This window comes from Pseudopodoces humilis, chromosome 26 (assembly GCF_049639895.1).
Source record: "Pseudopodoces humilis isolate 2021_Gansu_Grassland_sample_001 chromosome 26, ASM4963989v1, whole genome shotgun sequence".
NCBI lineage: Eukaryota > Metazoa > Chordata > Aves > Passeriformes > Paridae > Pseudopodoces > Pseudopodoces humilis.
The window spans coordinates 4,929,061-4,954,717 of NC_142225.1; the positions used below are offsets into that span (position 1 = coordinate 4,929,061).

Below are 25,657 nucleotides of genomic sequence, written 5' to 3' on the forward strand. Positions count from 1 at the left end.
GTGAGCTCCAGAGCCACAGCTGGGGGCCATGGGGTGAACTGGGGCCATCCCAGACAAGCTGGGGCTTCACGTGGAGCCCATGTGGGAGCTGGAGCCCAGCAGCAGCTCCGGCCTGTTCTCAGCCACAGGATCAGTGACTGGACTTGGGCTGGGATTTGGGCTGGGATTTGGGCTGGGATTTTGGAGGACGAAGCAACTCTGGCTCGTGCTCATCCACAAGATCCTAGGCTGGGAATTTGGTGGGATTTTGGCTGAGATTTTGGAGGAGGAGGCAATTCTGGCTCATGCTCAGCTAGGATATAATTGGTCAGGATTTGGGCTGGGATTTTGGTGGGATTTCGGCTGAGATTTTGGAGAAGGAAATCACTCTGGCTTGTGCTCAGCCAGGATATCATTGGTCAGGATTTGGGCTGGGATTTTGGTGGGATTTTGGAGGAGGAAGTAACTCTGGCTCGTGCTCAGCCAGGATATTGTTGGCTGGAATTTTGGCTGGGATTTTGGAGAAGGAGGCCCAGTCTCTCCCTCCCTCACCTTCGATGGGCTCTCCGTTCACCAGCCACTGGATGGACGGTTTGGGGTTCCCGTTGGCCCGGCACACGAGCCTGCCGTCCTCGCCGGGGGCCAGGATCAGGTTCTCCGGCTCATCCAACCAGTAGGGAGCAGCTGGAAAACAGCCCCGCCCCGATGACACAGGGACAGCGGCACCACCCCCAAAATCCCCCCTCCAACACTCCCTGGGGGAGGAAGGAGATGGAAATCCTGGTTTTCCCGGGATTTGATGAAGGAGGAGACCCCCTTTCCCTCTCCTTGGCCACACAAACCCACCACCATTTCCGTCAGTGGGATCCCATCTCCTGCTGCTTTTGGGACCGTTTGGACAAGATTTAATTTGAGAAAGGGAAGATTTAGATGGGATATTGGGATGGAATCATTCCTTGAGAGGATGAGGAGGGTCTGGGATGGAATTCCCAGAGAACCTGTGGCCGTTCCATTCCTGGAAGTGTCCAAGGCCGGGTTGGATGCTGCTTGGAGCAACACGGAATGTGTGGAATTCCCAGGGGGTGGAAGTGGGTGATCTTTAAAGTCCTTCCAACCCAACCCCTTCCGTGATTCCCTGAAGGACACGGGCACAGGGAAAGGCCTCACTGTCCCTTCCCAGCATTCCATGAACGTCCCCTCCCTGCTGCAGGCGGCCAGGACCGAAAGAGGGAAGGTAAAGGTGACGTACCCTTCACTCTCACCGAGATCGTGTGGCGGATGCTGCCCATCTTGTTGGAGGCCAGGCAGAAATATTCCCCGGAGTCCTCCTCGGACACGTTGGAGATGCGCAGGGCCTTGTTGAAGTTCTCCAGCTTGGTTTTGCCCACCGGGAGCTCCCCGCCTTTCTTGAACCACATGATGTCCGGTGCTGGTCTGAGGAGAGGGGAGTGGATCAGAGCTTTTCCAAAGGCAAGGGAATGATTCTCAAGTAAGGAATTGTTATTCCGAAATAACAGTAAAATTCCCATCCTGGGAACCACTAAAACCCAGGGGGAAGGTCTGAGCTAAAGGTCCACCCTTATTCCCATCACCCTCCTTCCCGCCACCACCCCTAAACCACAGCCTGGAGCATTCCGGGAACAGCGCTTTCCTCCTGATCCCCCTGGGAATGCAGGATCACGGAATTCTGGAATGGTTTGGGGTGGAAGGGACCTCAAAGCTCGTGTCTGACCATGCTCTGATGGTTTGGGCAGGACCACGAGCCCAGGACACTTCTGAGGGACACGAATGTCCTCCCACCCAGTGTGGTGAGAAGCTCCCAGGACATTCCCAAACTTTAGGACAAACCAGTGGGGAATTATCCTTGGATAAGGATCTGAAAACACTTGGAAGCCTCAGCTCCGTGTGCTGAGCAGGTTCTGGGAGCATTGTTAACAACTAAAAAGGAGGGAATGATCCCTTTTTCCCAATCCAGGGGTGATTCCATGCCCTGATCCCGCTGGGAATCGCTGAGGATCACCCTCTCCGTGGTACATACACTCCGGAGGCGATGCATTCCAGCAGGAGATCCACCCCTCGGAGCACCATCTGGCTGCTGGAAGTTCCGTAGGGATACATGAAGCTGGGAGTGGTTTCTGTGATCCCTCGGGCTGGAATCAGTGGGAGAGAAGGAAAAACAAACCAAAACAAACCAAAACAAAAAAAAAAAACAAAGAAAACAAAACACGGGTCTTTTAAAAGTCTCACGGAAATCATGGAAAGCGTCACCTCCCCGGTCATCCCGGGATTCTGAACTCACCCGGGAATGCGCCTGGAAAGGAAGGGAGGGCTCCAAAAGAATTTGGGATTTAAAAAAAAAAAAAGAAGGGGAGAGAGAGAGGGGAAGTTTGGCCGGCAGGGAGGAGAAAGAGCGGCAGGGGGAGCTGAGCGCTGGAGAAGGTCCCCATTCCATCAGTTCCCTCTTTTCCTGCCCTCCCTGCCTCTGGAAAGTGGGCTGGAATCAGATGGAATTGGGAAATACTGATGGATGTAACACATAACAAAGGACAACAGGAAAAATGGGCATGGGAAGGGTTTATTCAGACCCGGAGCTGCTTTTCCATGGAAATCTCCAGGATATGGAGCAAGCCCGGGTCTCCAGCAGCACCAAGGAGGTTTTCCAGCTTTCCTGGAGGCCTGGAAGGACGATTCCCCTTGGAAAGGGACAGCTCAGCCACCAGAATGACCCATTTAGAGCTGGACAGGGAAGTTTAATGGGGAAAAAAAACAAAGGGAAGACACGAGACAATTCCCTACGGATCCACTCGCAGTGAAGGCCTCTTTGCAGGGCGAAAAAATTAATTATTCATGGAAAAAATTCCATTAAGAAGTGGAATGATTGACCTAGATCGGGATCAGTGAGGACAAAACAGGATGAGATGGGCGGGAAAGCAGCAGTAGCAGGGATGGGAGTGATGGGATTAGGAAAGGGATGGGATGGGAACAGGGACAACAAAAAATCCTAGAGTGATCCATGGGGAGAGACCATCCCGGCGCCGGAGCAGGATTTGGGATGCCCCAAAATTTCCTTGACCCCATGAGAGGGAGGCAACCAGGATTTTGGGAATTTTGGGAATTTTGAGAAACTTCCAGAGCTGCGGCAGGGGAAAGAGGAAGGGAGTGAGGAGAGGAATTCATCCTGGAATTCCCACCTTAGGGAAGGAAAACCCAAGCCCAGGATTCATCCCTGGAATCCTTGGAATTGGTTCCGCGCCCAGATCCCGCGGCTCCCACAAACTCAGCGTGCGCTCCCAGTTTAGTCAGTTATGGATTAATGGATTCCCAGGGCAGGAATATTTCGGTTTTATCCGGAGTTGTCCGGGTCTGTTTGCATCCCTGCTCCCGGAGAAAGTTTCATTCCCGGTTAAACCAGCTCAACCCATCCCAGGGCAGAGCTCCCAAACCTCCACCACAATCAGAAAAGCGGGAATTAATTCTTTTATCAGCCAAGATTGGCTTTGATCAGGATTTATTCCCACTCCAGGTCCTGTGGGATAACTGGAAGAGCCAAGCGGAGCAAGCCGGATTTTACAAGCCTGTATTAATGATGGCAATTAAAAATCAGGGAGATTAATTAGTACCCTCCTGGCTTTAATGAACCTAAGGACAGCACGGAGGAAAAAAAAAAAAGACTTTTGCCTCAGCACAGCACCATTCATAAATAATAATTAATAAATAATAAACATAAATTGATAAATAATAAATATTTTGCTGTTTCTAACAGGGAGCAGCCAGAAATTCCCTGAGAACCAGAGGCTCTGAGCATGTGGAAGTTCCAGCTGGAAGTGTCAAGGTTTCCCTCATCCCTCTGGATGGATCTGAGCTGGAAAAATAAATCCAAGGGCTCTTTTATTTCGGCTTAAAAATCGACTCTGCTCCCAAGCTTTGCTGTGAACTGGGATCATCCCAGAAATATCCAATTCTCATCCCAGAGCTGCCAACTGCCCCTTTCCCAGCTAAAATTCCTCTGTCACCTCTGTTTTCCAGGGATGTGCTCATCCTGGCGCATCCCAACTGCTCAGCCCCGGCACAGCCAGGCTCGAACAGCCTCAGGTTTGCCAAAAAAAAAGAGAGGAAAAGGGTCAAAATGGGGTTTTAGTTCCATTAAAAGGAAAAAAACTGGGAAATTCTGCTAATGAAATATTCCATTTATCCTTTTGGATTGTTTTCCCCTGGTAACTGCAGCCGGTTTGCCCGCAGAGTTCTGGGAATCATCACTCCAAGACCTGGGAACAAGGGGTGGGTGACACTTCCTGTGATTTTCTCAGCCCTGGAGAGGAATTTGGGACAAGTGTCCCACAAATCTCCCGTGCTCCACGTCCCCGCCAGCAGATCCCAAAGTCCCAAGCTCAGGAACATCCAGGGAATGGGATTCACAGCCTTCCAGACCCCTTTTCCAGCTGCCTCTGGAGCTGAGCCAGGATCGTGGGGAGCAGCACCCCAAGGAAGAACAGCCAAGACCCCCAAATTCCCCCCAACAATCCAATCCTTGGGATTCACATCCCTCTCCACATCCCAAAGCCTCCAGCATTCCCAGCCAGGTCATTCCAGGAACGCTGGGCAGCAACAAGGAAAAGGGGCGAGGGTAAGAATTTTTATCCCCAGCTCATTAATTATTGAGTTAATTAAGGCATGGGTTGGAGTCCAGGTCTGCACAGGGGTGGGAGAGGGGGATCTGAATCCTCTGGAGCCAGGAAGTTTTCCAGGGAAAGTTACAACACGAACAGCAGGAAGTTTCTCCAGCGCACCCATGAAATAGGGGGACAGAATGGGATTGTGCATATAAAATCCCCTTTTCCTGATTTTCCTTTTCCCTGGACAAAGATATCCAGGGAAATCTGGAAGCCCAGGAAAACTCTCCACTGGAATTCCCTTTGTCCCTATCCCATCTCTTGTCCCCTCCCTTCCAGGTGGTTGATGCAGCTCCCACCGAAGCTGATTTTGTTGAAAATACATTTTCCCATTTTTCCAAGTATTTCCAGACCGTCCAGGCCATTCCAGCGCTTCCTCCCAGGCTGATTCCACTGCAGAGCCTTTCCCAGCTCCTCAGCTTCCTCCAAACCCTCCTGTTCCCGATCCCAATCCCCTTGGCCGTGCCCTGGCCTGGCACATCCTGCTCTTCCCTCATTCCAGCTCTCCCTGCTCCCAGCTGGCAGCGCCTTCCTTGTCCCCAGAAGTCCCCGTGGGTTGGGAATTGTGCCCTGGGCTGTGCCAGGCCCCGAGGATGCTCCAGCTCCAGCAGGGATTTCCCTCCAGGACACTGTGGGGACAGCAAGGGACATTCCCGGAGCTGACCCCACACAACCCCGGCCCCAAAAGCAGCAGGAAGGGCAGGAATCCTGTCTGGGACAGCTCCGGATCTGGGAGCAGCTGGAATCCCTGGTGGCTTTGGAGAGGTGGTGACATTCCCAGGATTCCCTGTGCCCCCAAACCAGCCCCATCTCCCTCTCCCTAAAATCCCTCACTGCTGCTCTTGTTATCCCAACACATCCCTGACAATTCCAGCCCATTCCCGGTGCAGCCATCCTGGGGTTTTTGTGCCTGAAGCATCGTTTGGGATTTTGGGAAGGGCTTCTCCCTGAAGTGGCAGAATCCAAAGGGAATTCCCTGCCCAGATTTAGGATTTGGGGATGGGATTCTCCCGGCAGGGGCTGAATCCGAAGGGAATTTCCTGTCCCGACAAAGGGCAGGAGCCTGTGGAAGCGCCCAGCACTTGTCCAACCTCTCTGCACAGAAATCACCCAGATCTCAGGAAAACCCAAATATTCCTCTTTGTATCCCCTCTTGTTATCCCTGCCTGAGTTCAGCTGGAAATACCAGGAATGTTCCCTCTGGAAATGCTTCTCCTGGAGACACAGAAAAGAGGGATGAGGCTCTGATGTTTAAATCCTGAGGGACCAAACTCAGCTCAGCCACGCGGGGCAGATCCTGCAAACCCCAAACCCCCTAAAGCCGGGCTTAACTCGCTCAAACCCGGGAAGGGGGAACTTTGTGGGGTTTTGTGGGATGGATTTACTCCGATAAATTTTGGCGAAGCTGCGGCCACGACGGGGACACGGCGACAGCAGAGGGGACGAGGGCAGGGAATGGGGTCAGTGGGGTTAGGCGGGACTGGGTTAAGCCGGGATTGCCAAAGCCAGCGTGGACTCACCGCGGTACATGGCAGGGGAATTTCCTAAAGACGTTTCGTTATGGGATTTCTCTGTAATTAAACAAAACACCGTGAGCAGAGCCGGGGGAGGCGGGGACAGCGTGGGAGGGGGACACGGAAATTCCAAAAAAAACCAGCCAGGACATCCCAAAAATCGGCAAGGACAGGGGGCAGGGAATTCCTAAAAAATAGTAAGGACAGAAGAGGGTGGGGGATATAGGGAATTTCCAAAAAACAAGGAGGGGACAGGGTGGGGAGGCACGAGAATTCCCAAAAAACAGCCAGGATGGGGGACACGGGGAATTCCCAAAAAAACAGCCAGGATGGGGGACACAGGGAATTACCAAAAAATATCCCGAATGGGAGACACGTAATTCCCAAAAAAAGCACCAAGGATAGGACAGGGTGGGGGTCATGGGGACGTCCCAAAAACCAGCCAGGATAGGGACACAAGGAATTCCCAAAAAACCAGCAAGGACGGGACAGGGTGGGGGATCTGAGAATTTCCAAAAGCCAGCAAGGGATGGACAGGGTGGGGAACACTGGGAATTCCCAAAAAACAGCAAGGACAGGACAGGTGGGAGCAGGGATCCAAAAGCACTCGGAGCACGGCGCCTTCCAGGACAAACACAGCCAGGGACAGCAGGAAAAGGGGCTGGTTTCCTTCTCCAAGGGGTGGGAAGAGCTAAAAGTGTGGGAATTGTAGAGCAAATATTTCCTTGGAATGTTTTCCTCTTTGGAATCTCTGAGAAAACCCGAAAATTGGAGCAATTTGGAGAGGAAAATGCTTTGGGGGTTTTTTTTTCCCTTCTGTTTTTTTGCCTACAAAAATTCCATTTTCCAGCTGCTTTTTCCAATGGGATGGACACAGCTGGATAATGACATAAGAAGGCAAGGAGGAGATGAAAAATTAATAATAATAATAATAATAATAATAATAATAATAATAATAATAATAATAATAATAATAATAATAATAATATTTTTCAAGCACAGCCTGCTGTAAAATCCTTCTTAATTCCAATTTAATTCATGGAGATTGTGTCCAGCTCCTCACTGAGGTGTTTATTGACCCTTGATTCCCATGAATAATGAAGTGAATCCCTCGTTCTCTGGGAAATGGGGATTCCTCACCCTGCCCTGCCCTCCCCAGCATCCCAAATCCCGGTTTGGAGCCCGGGAATATCCTGGCACAGCCACATTCCCGAATTTTCAGAGCCTTAAATCCCTGTGTCCCTCAAGGGGTTAAAAGAGAATGCCCAAGAGCTCCCCAAACCTGGAGAAACGCCAAAAAATTCCCTCAGGAATTCCCTGGAACCTTCCCATTTTCCTCCTGCATCCCATTCCATGATCTGTCAGGAGCTGGGGAAGACTTTTTGAAGGAGCCAAACTCGGGGATAAAGACTGAGATGATCCAAGAGCTTGGGACAAATCCAACCTCGTCCCCTTCCAACATTTTATGGATAAAGGATTTTTTGTATGGGAAATTAAAGCCTCAGTTCCAAATTTTTTAAGGAATCTGGGAGGCTCCTGGGGTGGAATTTGCCTCTGATCCTACAGAAGTTGTTTCCCAATGAAAACTGGAGGAGAAGGATTTTATTTTCCAAGGTTTGGGAATGAAGGGGTGTGAGAGAAGTGAGGGGAGTGGCAGGGGGGAAACTCAAATCCATGAAAATCCACCAGGATTCCATCCAGTTTGCTTCCAGAGTTGGGTAAATACATCAGGATGGAGCCCTTGGAGGCTCCAAACCCCACAGATCTTTGTTTGCCGGGATTTTTCCCAAAAAAGAAACACTGGGATTTTCTTTGCCCAGCTCTGCAAACAGACAAATATTCGGAATCCACAAATAATATCCGGAATTATAAATGACATCCGGAATGAACGAGCTGCCCACATTCCCAGCACTGGGAAGGAATCCCTTGGAATTATTTAAATCACTTCTTCCCTACTCCAGCTTTGCACCAAGGAGGAGCTGCTACTCCGAGGCGGAAAACTCGTCACTCCCAGATCCCTTTCATCACGTTCCTGCTCATTCAGGCTGCCGGGCATTCCAATTAAATTCCTCCCACCAGCATTGAGGAGCGCCTGGTGCTTCCCAAAAAACAACCAGCACCTCCCAGCTGGATCTTCCTGGGAATGTTGGGAATGGGTGGAAGCTCCTGCCCGGTGATGGTGGATGTTCAATGAGGATTTTGTCACCTCGAGCCCTTGTGACAGCTCAGGGTCCTTGTGTCCCTCAACCTGACCCCATTCCCTCTTCCAGAGTCACCCCAGTGCACCAGGAATTCCTTTTCCTTCAGGAATTCTCATTCCTGGAGGAAAATCTGCCCTGGAAGAGGCCGGAGCCAAGGGAAAGGCTCTGGAGAGAGCCCCTCTTGTCCCCTCATTGATGCTCGGTGGGGACACCTGGGGACGCCCATCCCGAGGGTCCCACTGGATTCCAGAGGCTCCCACCAGATTCCAGATGCTCCCAGTGAATTCCAGAGGCTCCCACCCTCCTAGAGACACCTCCCAGAGCAAAGGAGACCCAGGAATATCCACAGTCACATTCCACACCCGTTTTTCCACATCCAATCCCCTGGAGCAAACCACGGCCAATTCCAGCTTCCCAAAGCAGGGAATGATCCCTGGATATTTTACATTTCCCTGAATGTGGTGGGAATGTGGAAACACTCCCAGTTTTGTCCCAAAGACGTGGCATTTGTGATTCCTGGTCCAAGTTACCTCTGGATATTTTACACTTCCCTGGAGATGAATTTCGCTGATATGGAAACACTCTCCAGTTTATCCCAAATATGCGGAACTGGTGCTTCCTACACCAAATCCCCTCTGGATATTTTGCATTTCCCTGGAGACAGTAGGAATACTCCAGATGTGTCAAAACTCTGTAATTCATCCCGAATTACACGGAATTGGTGATCCCTGCATTTCCCTGGAGATGACAGGAGTGCTCCATCCCTGCTGAAACATTCCCTGTTTTATCCCAAACACACGGAACTGGTGATTCCTGCATTTTCCTGGGGATGGTGGGAATGCCCCGACTGCTCGGAAACTCCCCCAGCTTTATCCCAACACTGGGATTTGGTGATTCCTGCTTCGAGTTACCTCTGGATATTTTACACATCCCCGGAGACAGCGGCAGTGCCACACCTCTGTCAAAACATTCCCAGCTTTATCCCAAGCACACAGAATTGGCATTTCCCTGGAGATGGCGGGAACGCCCCATCTGCGAAACGCTCCCGGTTTCACCCCAAACACACGGAATCGGCAATCCCTACACCAAACCACCTCTGGAACCCTAAAACCGGGAATCCACAACCCCTCCCACCCCAAAAACCACCACTCCTCACCCAAACCCGTCCTTACCCCACCCTAACCAAACCACGTGAGCCGCTCTTCCCTTTCCTGGATTCCTGACGGGAAAATCCCATGGGATGGAGGCCAAACTGGTCTCCCAGTGAGCCACTTACTGGTTTTGACCTTGAGGGTGAAGGGGTTCTTCTGCTGGATGGTGTGGGTGAAGTGGAAGCGGGCGTTGCAGCTGTAGTCGGTCAGCGCGTCCTGCGCCAGCACGTTGGAGAAGTAGAGGTCCCCGTTGTGGCCCTGGGACACGCGCTTGTCCTGCGGGATCGGCTCCATGGCTGCGGGAATTCGGGATTTATGGAGGCGGGGAATGGCGGGGGGATCGGGGGGTGCGAGGGGTGGTGAGCCGAAAGGAAGAGGGAGGGCCCTAAACTAACAGAAACGAGCCTAAATTAGCAGGAAGTGCCCAAAATTGGTGGTTATGAGCCTAAACTAGCAGAAAATGCCCTGAGTGAGCAGAAAACAGCCCTGAGGTACCAGTAACGATCCTAAACTATTAAAAATGACCCTAAACTAGCAGAAAGTGCACAAAATTGGTGGTTATGAGCCTAAACTAGCAGAAAATGCCTTGAGTGAGCAGAAAAAAAAACCCTAAACTACCTGTAACGACCCTAAACTATTAAAAATTACCCTAAACTAGCAGAAAGTACCTGAAATTAGCAGTAATTACCCTAAACGACCAGTAATGACCCTAAGTTAGCAGCCATGACCCTAAACTAGCAGAAACAGCCCTAAACTAGCAGAAATTACCCTAAACTAGCAGAAATTACCCTAAACTAGCAGAAATTACCCTAAACTAGCAGGACCAACCCTAAAGTAGCAGAAAGTGCCCTAAACTGATAGAAATGACCCCAAACTAACAGGAACAACTATCAGGACCAATCCTAAACTAACAGAAACAACCCCAAACTATCAGCAACAATCCCACCCACGGTTATTTTGAACCCCAGAGGTGACGGAGCCGCCGTTCCCGGAATTCCCGGTGGGAAAGGCGCTCCCCACTCACAGCTGCTCATCCAGAAGATGACGGGCTCGGGGAGGCCGGGCGGGGGATTGCACTGCAGGCTCAGCGGGGCCCCCTCATCCACCTCGATCACATCCACCTTTTCCTTGGGCCACAGCGGAGATTCTGCCACGGGAAGCAAAGGAAGGAAAGTGAGGAAAGAAGGGAAGGATTCCGGGAGATTCCTGCTGGATCCGGCCTGGTTTCAGCGCAAAATTTGTCTGTGTGTGTGTAAAACTCTCAGGAATTCAGCCCTTGAAATCCATCCCTGGAATCCACACCCTTAAATTCATATCCTCAGTTCCATCCCCTCAATTCCATCCCCTTAAATCCATGTCCTCAAATCCATATTCAAATCCATCCCCTGAAATCCATCCCCTCAAATCCATTCCTGAAATCCACACCATTAAATTCATATCCTCAGTTCCACGCTCTCAATTCCACGCCCCCAAATCCATCCCTCAAACCCATCCCCTCAAACCCATCTCCCTAAATTCATCCCTCAAATCCATCCCTGAAATCCACACCCTTAAGTTCACATCCTCAGTTCCACGCCCTCAGTTCCACACCCTCAAATCCGTATCCTTAAATTCACATCCTCAATTCCACCCCACCAAATCCATCCCTCAAACCTTCATCCCGAGCGATTCCCCGTCAGCTCCAGCCACAACCCCACTCCTTCCCTGTCTCCTGGACACACCCGGAGCTGTTTGAAAGCTGGATATTCCCCTCCAAACCTCCCGTGGGCCTGCTCCGCTTCCCGGGAATCACTCACTGGAAACCTGGAGGTGGATTTTGCTGGAAAGGGCCGTTCCGTAGTCGTTCTTGGCAAAGCACTGGTACTCGCCCTCGTAGTCGTCGGGCCGGCCCCCGCTGTGGAAGTCGATGACCAAAGTTCCCGATCTCCTCCTCATGGACACCTTGGGATCCTTGGCCACGTTGAAGAACTTCCCGTTCCGCGTCCAGGAAAAGCTGGAATGGCAAGGAAAAGCCGGGTTTGGAACCGTCTCCCCGGTGAGGTCCTTACCTGTGCTGCGCCAAGAGTGGGATGGGCTGGTGAAGGAGGGTGAAGCAGCTGGAGCGGCTCCGGAGCGCTGAGGGACAGCGGGATGAGGGCTGGGAATGCACTCACATGGGAACGGGATTGCCTTTGGCTTCGCATTCGATGAAGATGTTATCCCTGGGATCCACGATGTAATCCTTGATGGATTGCTTGGTGATCGTGGGGGGCTGCGGCACTGCAGGGAGAGGGAAATCCGTGAGGAACCGGTGGAGATCCCTCTGCGCCCTCCCGCAGCATTTCCTGCTGGGATCTCAGCTCCTTCCCCCTGCTGGGTGGGTGATCTGGAGGTTGAATCCTGAGGAAATTCCTGTGAATTCCCTGAATTCATCACCTCTTGGAGCACCACAGTGTCCGGACTCCCTTCAGGTACCAAAAAACCTCAATTCCCTCTCCATATCTTGCTCTCATTTGGGAATGTCCCAGTCCCAGCCTCCTGTTCCCGCAGGGTGAATCCAGTGGGAATCCATCCTGGATCTGCAGCTCCGAAGGGGCTGGACCAGGGAACCTGAGACATTCCTGGTGTGAGGAAGAGGCTCCAACCCCCCCAGGATGGCCCCAAAGGAGCTCAGACCTGGAATTTAGGAGGGCAGGGATGGAAACAGGAACCCCATGGCCAGAACAGGACCCGGCCCTGATCTTCAAACTGCAGATCCCATCTCCTGGGGTGAAGATCCAAGGCTGTTTCCTCATCCCCTGAGATCCAGGGATGCTCCCAACTCATCAGGATGCGAGGCTGAGCCTGGCACAGGTGCCAGGAGGGAATTCCTGCCTTTCTCCAAACCCAAACCCAGCAGGAAAAACTTTTCCCTGGCAAACACAGCCCGGCTCCTGCTCCTGGGAAAGCACAGAGAGCTGGGAGCTCTTCCCAAGCTGCTCCAGCCTCTCCATGCCCTGGGATGTGCGGGAAAAGTGACTCAAAGTCCCCCTTGTGCCACCACCAGCCCTCGTGCAGTTTTGGGGACAAGGACACGGCCACCCCCAGGGGAGGGAACACTTACATTCACTCTGGATATTTGCTGTTATTCCCAAAGGGAAAGCATAGAGGGAAAAAGACAGGAGGTTAATTCAGGAGCAACCCCATTCCCAGCACAGCCAGAAAACAAATCCAGGGAGTTTTTGCAGGCCTTGGAAACCCTACACAAATAAACCCTTTTCCTTCCAAATGTGGAGGAGAAAATCCAACCGTGGAGGAGAAAATTCAGATTTGGAGAAGAAACCCCAAACATGGATGAGAAAATCTGAATGTGGAGAAGAAAATCCAAATGTGATGGGGAAAACTGAGCTGTGGAGGAGAAAATCCACCCAGGATGTTCCCACCTTCATCCCACCTCCTCCCCATCCCAGCGAGGAATTTTCGGGAAGGAAGTGGAGAGGATAAATCCCAAACTCACAGTCCAGGGGGACCTCGATGGCGCTGACGAGGTGCTGGAGGCAGAGGGCGAAGGCAATTCTGGCACAGGTGACCTGGGCTCTCCTCGGGATCATCTTGGAGCTTCTCCAGGTGGCCTCAGGACCTTGGGATGTCCCTTGGGGTGGCTTTGGGGTGTCCCCTGGGGTGGCACCTGCGGAGGTGTCCTCAGCTGGAATAAAACAACCCCAAAGTCACATCGCTGAGCCGAACCTGGCGCTTTCCCCTTTGGAAACTTCGGGAACGCGGTGTTTCCGCCCCAAAAAAATGGTGGGAACAGAGCCAGGAATGGTGTCCAGGATTTGGGGAAGACGTGGGAACAGCTCTCCTAAGCCCAGGGTTGTCCTGCTGGAAGGATTTATGGAGTTGTTTGGGCTCCAGCCCTGGAAGGAGCGCCCAGGGACCAAGAGAAAATTCCTGGGAGCAGTGGGATCCAAATGGAGCCCGTGGGATGGAATAAAAATGTGGATTTGCTGTTTAAAAAACAATAATAATTGTATTTTGTGCATAAAAGCTATTGAGGAACATCCAATCCCTCAGGACATCGGGATGAGCTCAGGGGTCTGGAGCCCCCCGCCTTGTTGTCCCAAAAATCCTGTAATTGATCCAGCAGAATTCTAGGATTGGGATCTTTCCCAACTGCTTTCCAAACAATCCCATTCCCAAGCAGGAGCCTGATGTTCCCCTCACTGCTGCCAGATCCCACCCAAGCTCCCAGGATCCCGTTTTCCACCCAGACACATTTTATCCCTCCAGTAACAAATGCAGATCCCAAAAGGACTATAAAAAGCTTTAAACCCATAAAAAACAGGGATATTTTAAGGGATGGAGGCAGTTTGGGTTAAAAAAGGTCCAAATAGGAAGAGTTTGGGCCTGAAAAGTGAGGAATTTCTTATTTTCCTTGGATTTGGGGGTGGGTAATGGCTGAGAGGGAAAGGCGGAATTTCCTGGCACAGATTCCTGGGGAATATTTGTAAATACAGGAATAGAAAAGGGCTGAGCCCAAGCTCTGATGGAAAATCACGGAATTCTGGAATGGTTTGGGTTGGGAAGGGAATTTAAAGCTCATCCCAAGGGCAGGGAAACCTTCCCCTACCCCAGGTTGCTCCAACCCGGCATTGGGCACTTCCAGGGATCCAAGGACAGCTTCTCCCTACAAATCCTCGTAGGTCCCATTGCAACAGGGCTGCAAAAATCCAGGAATTCAGGAAGAAATGCAATTCCAGGCAATTTTTGAGCTGTAAAAATTCCACAGAATCTCTGGCCTGAACCCATGGGCAGAATCCTGTGGGAATGCCCCGGCTGGGTGATCCATAGGATTGCACGGAGCAGCGCTGGCCGGGAGCAAGGAAAACCACACAGGGAATTCATCCCGCTGGGAAATGCCAGGCTCCTCCAGGCTCCTCCAGGCTCCTCCAGGGCCCCTTTGTCCGGAGCAGATGTGGGCAGCGGGAACAATCCCTGGGAACAATTCCTGCGCGTGTAGGTGGATCCTGGAGAACACAGCCCAGCATTGTCCCGGCTGCTCCCGGGAATTCTCCCGGCACAGAGGCTGGAGCTGCCACAAGGATCACAGGGACATTCCAAGCTGGGGGTGCTGGAGATGAAGGAATGGCCAGGGGAGAAGCTTTTCCCAAAAATCAGCATTTTTCCAGCTTTTTTCCTGCATAGAAAGGATCTGACACCAGCCCAAAAAGGAGGAAAAATCCTTCAGCCTCATCCCTGCATCCCAAAGGGAGGGACGGAGAGGGGAAAGGGTGGTTGGGTTTGGTTCATCACCAGAGCCCTGCTCTGCTCCTCAGAATTCCATGGAATTCCCTCTTTTCTCCCTCCTGATCTGAAATCAACAATCCATGGAAACAGCTTCTCTTCCTGCAGAAATTCCCGGGGAGATCCCGCTCCGGCACCAGCCAGGACACGGATTAATTTGGATCAGATTGGTTTGGGAGGAAGAAGGAAAGGAAGTGAGGGGAAAAATAGGGATTGAAAAGGGAAAATCCAGGTGGGAAAGGGAAAAGTTTGGTGCCACCCAGGACCCTCCCTGTGTCCCTCCACCGGACACTGGGCGACACTGGGACTGCTCCGGCAACATTTTTCCAGGAATCCTGAGAAAAAAATCCCAAAGAATCTGTGGGCTGGCAACCCAGGGACATTTCTTGTCCCATTCCCGATGGAGCAGCAAATCCCATCCCAGTAAATCCAGCTCAGGACAGGTGGAGGTGACGCTGTGCCGATGTCACCTCCTTTCCAGGGCCATCCATCCCACGCTGCTCCCAGAAAACCCACGGAGCTGGTGGCACAGGGGGACACGAGCGGCACCCGGAGTGTCCCCAGGCCACCCCTCCCTGGTGACATCTGGCCCTGGGATCAGCCAAGGGTTAATCAGGTGGAAAAATAACCCTGGGATGGATCCAGAGCCTCTGGAAAAGCTTCCCGGCTCCCACCTCCGCTCCTGCTGCCGGGCACAGCCCCAGAGGAGATTCTGGAACTGGGCTTGGAGCCTCTCCAAGGATGGGGACATTTGGACAAACTGTGGGATTTTTGGGGTCCCTTCCCACTCAGGATATTCCATGATTTTGGGAATAAAAGGATGGATGCAACACTCAGAGAGAGGAAACTTCCACATTCCTCCAGTCCCACGGAGCTGGGAGAGGGTTTGGCTGGAATTCCCTTCCCTGCTGGACACGACCCACAGCTGTCCGTGCCAGGGATGTCTGTTCCCATGGGAAAATCCACCCTGGGAAGTCGGGACACTTGGAATTCCTCTCCTGTGTGAGAGGAACCATCGGATATGGGAAGAGCAGATCCTGATCCCACCCTTGGATCCCAGACCCGGCTCTCCCTCCTGCCAAGGGCATCAGGCATGGCTGATTCCCAGTGGGAACTGGTTCATCCCAATGGGAACTGATTTATCCCACTGGGAACTGATTTATCCCAGTGAGAACTGATTTATCCCAGTGAGAACTGATTTATCCCACTGGGAATTGATTTATCCCAGTGAGAAGTGATTTATCCCACTGGGAACTGATTTATCCCAGTAAGAACTGATTTATCCCAGTGGGAATTGATTTATCCCACTGGGAACTGATTTATCCCAGTAAGAACTGATTTATCCCAGTGGGAATTGATTTATCCCACTGGGAACTGACTGATTCCATTGGGAGCTGACCTGGCCTTGGACACTTCCCTGGAAGTTCATTCCCAAAAAATCCCAGCTGGTGACCCAAAGCTGATGCTCCAGGTGTGTCCCATCATTCCTGGCAGGGTTTGGCGATCCCATTCCCACTTCTTTTCCCAGGAATTGTGACAGCCCTTGAGGACATTTTCCGCAAGAATGCGACGAAATCCCAAATTTATTCATTCCCTGGAGCTGGGAACGAGGAGGGCAACAGCCTTCCCTGCCATTTCCCACCATTCCCTGCTTTTTCTCACCATTCCCTGGCATTTCTCACAACTTTTCCCGCTCTCCATGGAATTGTCACCCTTTGTCACTCAGTCATCAAATCCCGGTGTCACCACCTCTCCATCTGCCTCCGGAATGGGAATAAATTAATTGGGAGAAGCTTTTGGCTCTGGGATAATGAAGCTGGCATGAGCCCAGCTCAGGAGGGAGCCTGGCGATGCTGTGGTTAAAAATTCCATGAAAATAAAAGGGATTTCGGGGAATTAAAAGGCCAGGTTGGAATTTAGGGTTTCCTTGGAAAAGGTCAAAGGATGGGGGGATGGATTGAGTCAGGGATGAAGGGAATGAGGATTTTTATCTGCCAAAACTTTCCAAAAATCCCTGGAAAAGGTGGAATCCGTGTCCTGCAAACCCTTGGAAACACAAATCTCCCCTTGCTGACACCGCTGGAAGTGGGAGGGAAAATCCACGGGAAAACTGAGGAGTTTAAAGTCCAAGAAAAAACAAAGAAAAGGAAAATTTCAACATTTAACTCTTCCCACCTCATCTCCAATCCACCAGAGTTTTCTGCTGGGAATATTCAATGGAAAAAGCGTGAAAATCCATTAAAACCCCGGAGCTGAGGGAAACAAAGAGCAGGGATTGGGAATGAGGGTTGGATCAGCAAATTCCTTGAATTCCACACGTTGGAATTGGAGCTGGAATCCAAATTTGGTAAAAGACAGAGAAGGATTTCCATGAAAAATTCAGGAGAAGAGGAAGGATCCCACCTCTGGCACAGCTCAGCTGCTGGATCTGGGCACAACCTGTCCCAAAAAAACATTCCAAGTTTTTCCCTGGCTTTCCCAGGATAATGTGGGAATGAGGAGCGTGTCCCACCTTGGCTGAGGTGATGTGGAAAATTGGGAATCTCCCTCACGTGACTTTGGGAAGGATTTCTCTCCCTTTTTCCAAGCTCAAGACAGAACAAGTGCTCAGAGCATGGAAAAACCGGAATTTCCATGTGGGAGGGATGAATCCCGCAAGGTGCAGGCACAAAACCCCGTTAGGATGTCAGGGAACCCCACAAAAAAAGCTCGGAGCGGGATGATCTGGAGCATCCCTGTAGGATGCCAGACCCCTTTTTGGGATTTCCCCATTTTCCCAATCCTTTTCCTGCCGCTCTCCTGCATCCCTCGGGATGGCATCCCTTGCTGGTGGCCATGGCAACGCCAATCCGTGCGGGAAAAGGGAGGAATCTGGAATATTATTCATGAGGAATGAGGGAGAGCTCGGAGCTGACCCTCTGGAAGCTGCTCCTGCCCGGAGCAGGGCGGAAAAGGCCCCTCCTTGGCATTCCCACTGGGAAAACGTTCCTGATTTATTATTGAAAAGGGGGAATATTCCCTTTTTTGTTGTTGTTGAGTTTAATTAGGAGGAAAATCTTCCTGGAGGAATCCTTGGTGATCCCAACCCTGCTCCCATCCCTTTTCCCACCCCGCTGGTTCAGCTTTTCCAGAGTCTCTGGGGTCGGGGTTTGGGAAAGGGGAGCAGCAAAGCCTGGCTTTAAACATGGAATTTTAATGGAATTGTCGCATTCCCAGGAGGAGGACGGTGCTAATTCCCTGCTCCCGAGGGAATTCTGCACCATCAGCTCCAGCTCCAAATTCCCGGAGGCTGCGGGGAGCTCCAAGCCTCCTCCTTCCCGCTGCTCCATCCCATCCCTGGCTGCTCTGGAATTACCCCCAGCCCAAAAATCCCATTCCAAATTCCTGGAGGCTGCAGGGAGCTCCAAACCTTCTCCCGTGCTCTTCCCACTGCTCTGGAATGACCCCATCCCACGCCAAGGCAGATCCCACAATCTCCAAGGATTTGATTTATTCCACCACCTCCTACTCCAAGGGCAGGGAGCCTCCTCCCTTTCCCTCTGCCGTGTCCGGCAGTTTTCCCTCTCCAGAGCTCGGGCTGAGATCCTCCCTCTCTCGATCCCGAGCTCGAAGTGTCTCAGATCCAAGGATTTACAGGAAATCTCCACCTCCTCACAGGGTATTCCGAGGGCAGGGAGCCACTTCCATTTCCCTCTCCCACATCAGGCTGTTTTCCCCTCCAAAGCTCAGGTCGAGGTTCTCCCTCCCTGGATCCCAAATAAAAAGTGTCTCAAATCCAGGGATTTACGGAAAATCTCTGCCTCCTCCTCACACATTTTTCCAAGGGCAGGGAAACACCTCCCTTTCCCTCTCCCATTTCTTCCCCCCCTCCAAAGCTCAGGCTGAGCTTCTCCCTCTCTCCCGAACTCCAAGATTTTCCACATCCCAGGAAGGACACCCTGAGCTCCTCACATCCCAAAAAAATCCCCATTTCCCCCTAAGATTTTCCACATCCCTGAGCTCCTCGCATCCCAAAAAATCCGCATTTCCCTCTCCCTGTCCTCCCCACAGACAGCCGGGATGTCCCATCCCCTCCATCCCGGAGAAACGCCGAGGCTCCACAGCCCCGATCCATAATTCCGACTTTCTCCGTCCTTCCCTTCCTTCTCCCTTTCCCTGCCTTTTCCCGTGGGAACAATGGAGCGGTGGCTCCGGACACTGCCCGCTCTGTGCCAGCCTGGGCCTGTCCCCGTGTCCCCAGCGCGGAGGGGGTGACGCCGTTTTGTTCCCAGATGCAGCTTCCTTTTGTTTCCCATCCTGTGGAAAAGCAGAGCAGAGACATCCCCGCCACTGCCAATTCCCAGCCAGGAATTTCTGACTCTCCCACCCATATTCCAGCTTGGAATTGTTGGGTTTTTCGCCTCTGCGAGAGCGGCGGCTCCGTTTCACGGGAAGAAAATTCCAGAGGAATTCGGCTGGGGGGGAGTCACAGGGATCCTCATTTCCCGACCTCCCGTGCTCTCATCGCTCATCCTGGGATTTTCCAGCCGGGAAAGAGCCAACCCCAAGCAGGGAAAAGAGGGAATTTAACTGAAAATAACATTTAAAAATTAAAAAATTAAAAATTAAATTTAAATCAAAAATTAAAAATTAAAATTAAAAAATTAAAAATCCAGACGATGCTCGGCTGCGTATCCCGGCTCCAGAGGAAATCAGGGACCAGATGGGGATAGGAGGGAGCGAGGAGAGGAATCTTTGTTGGGATAATTGCTGGAAGGTGTTGACTGGAATAAAGGTGGCAGGGATTTCCCTGGAGGGTGGTGCAGGAACTTCGGGAAAGACTTCCCAGAGAATAAAAGCGGGAATTTCCCGGCGAAGGGCAGCGGGAGATTAGGACTAATCAGGCGGGCCCAGCAGCGATAAACCCGATTTAAAACAAAGCTCGGCTTTGCAGCTTTAAATGAGGAATCGCCCGATCCCATCCACGGCTTCATTAGCATCTCATTAATATGCAATTCCCATTTTCCTGACTAAACGGTTGGGAGTAGGGAAGGCTGGGAGGAGGAGGTGCCCTGGTGAGGCTCTGAGCCCTGGGGACACCTTTTGGAGCAAGAATTCCCGTTTTTCTGCTTCCCAAGGTGCCCTCCAAGGATTCACCTTTTTCCCGGCTCCCGCGTATCCAAACCCTGACATTTGGGAGCGAACACAGTTCCCTGTTTTCCAGCTCTCTCATCCCAATATGGAATTAACATCGTGCCAAGGGGGATGTTCTTATCTCCACCACCAAAATTCCCTCTTTTGTGGAGATTCTGAGAACTTGGAGCTTCCAGGAGTGACTCCCAAGGTTTTGGCGCTTCCCTGAATCCCATCCCATCTCCAGGACCCCTCAAATCCTCCCTCCCCCACCACAAACCCCTTTCGGTTCCACTCTGAGCCTCATTAAACCCTCGGGAACTGCCAGGATAATTCCAGCTTGGCTGATCCCGGATTTTCTGGGATTGGGCGATGCCCACCGGGCACGGCAGAGAGATTTCCAACGGCTGGAAAATTGGAATGGGGCCGGGAAGGAGAAGGGTGGGACAGCGAGAGGAGCAAAGCTCGGGGTTTGAAACCATCAAACCCCATCCCTGCCAATGGATTTGTTCCTTCTCCCGGTTTTCCCTGGATCCGCTGGAATTAAAAGCCGCTCCAGCCTCTTGGAGAGGGAACATGAAAGCGAGACAGGATTTGAATTTTGTTTAATTCTTTAATTTTGTTCCCTGAAGCAGCTCCTGGGATGTTCCATGGGAATATCGAAGGAAAAATGGGATGTTGGGAAGGATCTGCTCCCGCCCTGGGGGTTCTGGCCATTCCATGATTTCTGAGGGAGAGGAGGAGGAGGAGGAAGGAACAGCAGAATTCCCATGGTGGCACCTCCCAGCCTCCCCAGGTCACTCTGCCCAGTGCTGGACTGGTCCTTCACAAGGATTTTGGGATTTCCCCATGCTCAGAGCCAGGAAATCCTGCCTGGAGAAGCCTCAGCTTCCCGATTTCCCGGGTTTGGGAACCCAGCTGTGGTGGCCCTGGGACATCTCCTGGTGGTGTCTCCAGGATCTTCCCTGGAGAGCGAATATTCCCCCCAGGAATTTCCCCTGACCCTGCAGATGTCCACAGGAATTCCTCCAGATCCTGGAGACTGGAGATATCCCAAGGATTTTCCCTGATTCTGGAGACACTCCCAAGACCTTCCCCGACTCTGGAGAGTGGAAATGTCCCCAGAAATTCCTCCTGGCCCTGGAGATGTTCCCAGGACTTTTGTCTGGGGGGAATAACAGGAAGAATGAAGGGAAATAAAGGGAAAAATAAAGAGGGATAAAGGGAAGATTCATCCTGATGAGCACTCGAGGCTGAATCCCAAAAACCCTCCAGAAACCCCAATTAACACTTCAGAAATCCCAATTATCACTTCGGTGCACCTTGAACTTTTCACTCCTCTTCTTCCAGCATTCCCATTTCATCTTTCCCAGCTTAAAACCACCTCCCACACCCCTCCCCTGGCTCCCAAGGATGGATCCTTTTCCCCTGAGATGAGGATTCGGGATGAGATTCCAAGAATGTGGCTGGAACCGCTGGATAAATCCCACACCACTGGATCAGAGTGCTCAGCTCAATCCAAGGGCACCATTCCCCCTGTTCCCTCTCCTCCAGTGGAGCACGGGGCTAAAATTATCCCTGAACAGCTCAAATCCCAAATCCTGGGATTTTTTTTATGGCCTCTGGAGCCTGATCCCGAGGACAACTCCGGCTGTGGCACAGATCGGGAGCAGAAATAGCAGGAGGGTGGCACGGATCGCTCCGAGGTGGCACAATTTGGGATGGGCACATCCCGAATTGGAACAGTTTGGGATGGGCACATCCCGAATTGGAACAGTTTGGGATCGGCACATCCCAAATTGGCACATCCCGAATTGGCACATCCACCTGCACAGGGTCAGAGCTGGGGGATCACCCGGGAACGGCCCCTCCAAAGCATCTCCCGGCTCAGGTTGGTGGGAATAGGATCCTAAAATTCCCAAAGCTCCTCCCTTAGTGGGAAAGGGATCCCAAAGCTTCCCAAAGTCCCTCCACAGCTTCCCCCGGATCCAGTTTAGTGGGAAAAGGATCCTAAAATCTCACAAAACCCTTTTATGGCTTCTCCTGGCTCAGATTTAGTGGGAAAATGATCCCAAAATCTCCCAAAGCCCCTCCTTTAGTGGAAAAGGGATCCCAGAACTTCCCAAATCTCTTCCAGAGCCTCTCTCAGCTCAGGTTTCCCAGGAAAAGCATCCCAAAGCCCAGGCTGCCCATCCCATTCTGGATATAATTGTGCCATCTGCCCTCCCACATCCCAGCAGCTGTTTGGGATCAATCCCAGCCATTCCAACCCCCTTTCCACCGGACAATAGGGCAGGAACTGCTTTTCCCTCGGGAAAGAGGGTTTTGTTTTGCTTCCTGGGGGGGTTTCATCCCTGGATGCTCCAGGATATCCCTGTTTTTCTCCTTGCTCTTGGTTTGGAAGAGGAATTCTGAAAACCATCCATGGATGGGAATTCCCAGGAAGTGTCCGCTCCTACCTTCATCCCAAATCTGGGATTCCAGTCAAAATCCTACCAGGAACACTTAGAAAACCCCAAATTCCCCCCAGCTCAGCCAAGAATAATTCCCACCCCCATCCCAACCCCGGGCCTGTCCACAAAGGCTGGAAAAGGGAGACAAAGGAGTCGGAATCCCTGGAATCAAACATTTGGGAGCAGCCTGCTGTCCTGGGCTGGGGCCAGCTCAGCCTCGCAGCTGTCACCGGGGCCAGCGTGATTCAGACGAGGTCAACCAAAAATCCCCAGGCTGGTCCCAGCTGCTGGGATGGCCGGGAATAAATCCCTGGGGAGCGCTGGCAGCTGGATCCCGGAGCCATCAGCAGGAAATGGCAGCCCAGGATGCACAAAATCAGATTTTGAAGGACATTCGGGGAAAATCCACGCTCTGAAACATGCGGTTCTGGTGTTGGATGTGAAAAAAATATGTGGATGAATTCAGCTGAATTCCAGCTTTTCTGGGAGTGGAGGGGGAGCGCTGAGTTTTGACAGGAAGTTTGGGGTTAGGAGATTTTATGTTAGAACTGGAATTTTCCAGATATAGGGAAAGAAGGAATTGGGATTATCGATTTGTTGAGTGGATTTGAGGTGGAATCACGGAATGTTTGGGTTGGGAGGGAGATTAAAGATCCCTGGTGCCACCACAGGGAAACCTTCCATTATCCCAGGTGGCTCCAACCTGGCCTGGGACACTTCCAAGGATGGGATCCAGCCATGGATTCTCTGGGAATTCCATCCCAAGGCCTCTCCACCCTCACAGGGAAGAAATCTTCCCAGTGTCCCACTGAATTTTCCCCTTTTTCAGCCTGCAGCCCTCCCCTTGTTTGTCATCCCAGTTCCTTCTGCAGATTCCCTTTTCCTTCCTTGTAACTCCTTCAGATCCCAAAGTCTCCACACAAATCAAATCCCGAGGTTTCCATACAAATCAAATCCTGCAGTGTCCACATAAATCAAATCCTGATATCACCATTTCCAGGGATGTGGCAGCCATGGATTCTCTGGAAATTCCTTCCCAGGGTCTCCCCACCTTCACAGGTAAAAATTCCTTCCCAAAATCCCACCCAAATCTCCCTTTTTTCAGCCTGAACCCATCCCCGTGTCTCATCACCCCAATTCCTGCTGCAGATTCCATTTTCCTTCCTTGTAACCCCTTCATATCCCGAGGTTTCCACACAAATCGAATCCCGAGGTTTTCACACAAATCGAATCCCAAGGTTTTCACACAAATTGAATCCTGAGGTCTCCACACAAATCAAATCCAGAGGTTTTCACACAAATCAAATCCTGAGGTCTCCACACAAATCAAATCCCGATATTCCCATAGAAACCAAATCCCGATATCCCCGTACCCCATTCCCTTCTCCAGGCTGACCATTCCCAACATCCTCAGCCCATCAGAGGTGCCACCAGAGGAGGTCCCTGCGTGTCCTGGCACGTGCGGGTGGCACAAAGCCCCGTCCTGTCCCTCCCCTCCTCCCGCTCCCAGCTGGGATTGCCTCAAGCCCATCCCAAAGGAGATCCCAACAAGGAGCCTTTGTGGCCGGGTCTGCCGGGAATGTCAAAGCCAGATTTCAGGAATGTGACAGCACCGAGGTGCCAGCAGGGACGGGAGCTGCTCCTGGGCTCCGCACTCCATCGGCGCCTGGCCGGGTTCACAGAGGAGCCTTTATCCCACACGGAGCGGGATCGGGAGCGATCCCAGCCCCCACAAATGCGGCAGTGTCTGGAATTCTGGAGTGGCTGGCGGTGTCACCATCCTGGATTGCCGAGGGAAAGGGGCTTCAGGAAGAGGGGGGAAGATGGAAAAGCTGGAGCAGAAGTCATCCAACAACACAGGAAATGAGGGAAATGAGTCTGGAAAGGAATTCCCTCAGGGGCAGGAAGAAATCCAGACCTCCCTGACAAGATCTGACGAAGTTTGTAAGGGAATCCAACCCCTGGATGGATCCTGGCAGGTTTAAAATCCAAGGGAATATTTTGGGAAGGGCAAACAAAACCCAAGGGAAGAGCCTGTGGGATTGGGAAGAGCCTGAGGGAATGACTGATCTTCACCTGGGGGAAAAGGGAAGGCTGGAATTATTTCCCTGTCCATAGGTTGGGGGAATATCCAATAAAATCTGCTGGGAATATCAAATAAAACCTGCCAGGAATACCAAAAAATAAACCTGTTGGGAATATCCAATAAAACCTGCTCTGAATTCCCATCAAAACCTGTTGGGAATATCCAATAAAACCACCGTGAATATCGAAAAAAAGTGCTCTGGATATCCACAAAAAAAAATCCTGGGAATATCCAATAAAACTCAGCCCAGCTGAGCCAGGCTTTACCCAGGTGGGGTTTAAAATCTCTCCTGAATTGTGGAGACCACCCGCCATCCAAACTCCAGCTTAAAAACCACGCTGGAGACGGAAAAGGGGGAATTCCCACATTCCCTGCATTCCGCTGTTCCAATGTGTCCCTGTTTTTCCTTTTTATCCTGGATTCGAGTGGGAATAGGGAGATGGGAACTCTGGGAATAACGTGGAGTTCCCAAATCCCCAGGAGGGGCTTCAGCACCCTGGAGAGCGGCCGGATCCAAGAGGATCTTTTTCCCACCCACGGACATTCCCAGCCTCGGCATTCCCAGGTTTTTCCAGAGAATTTGTGGCTGCTCCATCCCTGGAAGTGTCCAAGGCCAGCTTGGAGCAGCCTGGGATAGGGGAAGTTGTCCCTGCCCGTGGAATGGGATGAGCTTTAATTTTCCAACCCAAATTATTCCATGGTTCTGCAGCTCTGGGAACTCGGGGATCCTTGGGATAAACAGGAAAAGGGAACAGTTCCGAGGGGAAAAGGGAATTTTGGTGCATTTTTCCACAGATCCAAGGAGCTCCTTCCCGCCCTCACAGCTCCTACTGGAGCTGCCAGCCCGGCCTATCCATGCCAGGAGATTTCAGGAGGAATTTGGGATTCAGGCTGACAGAGCCGCAGGATCAGATTCCGACTGTCCCTGGGAAAAGGAGCAAAATTCCGCTGCCAAGGAGGCTGAAAGTGGCGGAAAACCTGCCAGGAATTCCAATGAACCTCCGGCTTCACCTTGCACCAACCCCGGGGGTTGTGCTCCTGCTTTCCCACTCCCTGTGAGGATCCAGGTTTGCTTCCAGAGGTGGGAAAGGAGCATCCCGGAATCCAGGACAGGGATTTATCAGCTCTGGATTGTGCAAAAACTCCCTCTTCCCTTTGGATGCTCCTCCGGCAAACTGGGAATGCTCTGACCCCCCGGTTTAGGCTCACAGACAGAGGAATTCCAGGAA

At 51.8% G+C, this 25,657-nt stretch overlaps 1 protein-coding gene across 16 annotated transcripts in view; it reads right to left on the minus strand.

Annotated features, from left to right (window-relative positions):
- Nucleotides 1-25,657, minus strand: part of NFASC (neurofascin) — a 68,614-nt gene that overhangs the window by 39,061 nt on the left and 3,896 nt on the right. For 8 of the 16 annotated variants that reach the window (XR_015774538.1, XM_088066990.1, XM_088066994.1 and 5 more), the window contains exons 2-11: nt 12,991-13,179; nt 12,598-12,615; nt 11,669-11,774; nt 11,312-11,508; nt 10,540-10,662; nt 9,641-9,811; nt 6,170-6,220; nt 2,018-2,129; nt 1,229-1,413; nt 532-663 (exon numbers count right to left, since the gene is read on the minus strand). Coding sequence is in view for 15 of the 16 variants with exons in the window: in XM_088066990.1 (XP_087923116.1) it covers nt 532-663; nt 1,229-1,413; nt 2,018-2,129; nt 6,170-6,220; nt 9,641-9,811; nt 10,540-10,662; nt 11,312-11,508; nt 11,669-11,774; nt 12,598-12,615; nt 12,991-13,084 (1,189 nt within the window). In the remaining variant the exon portion in view is untranslated. The remainder of the gene's footprint in view (nt 1-531; nt 664-1,228; nt 1,414-2,017; nt 2,130-6,169; nt 6,221-9,640; nt 9,812-10,539; nt 10,663-11,311; nt 11,509-11,668; nt 11,775-12,597; nt 12,616-12,990; nt 13,180-25,657) is intronic. The other 8 variants (XM_088066998.1, XM_088066995.1, XM_088066991.1 and 5 more) reach the window with 3 other exon arrangements.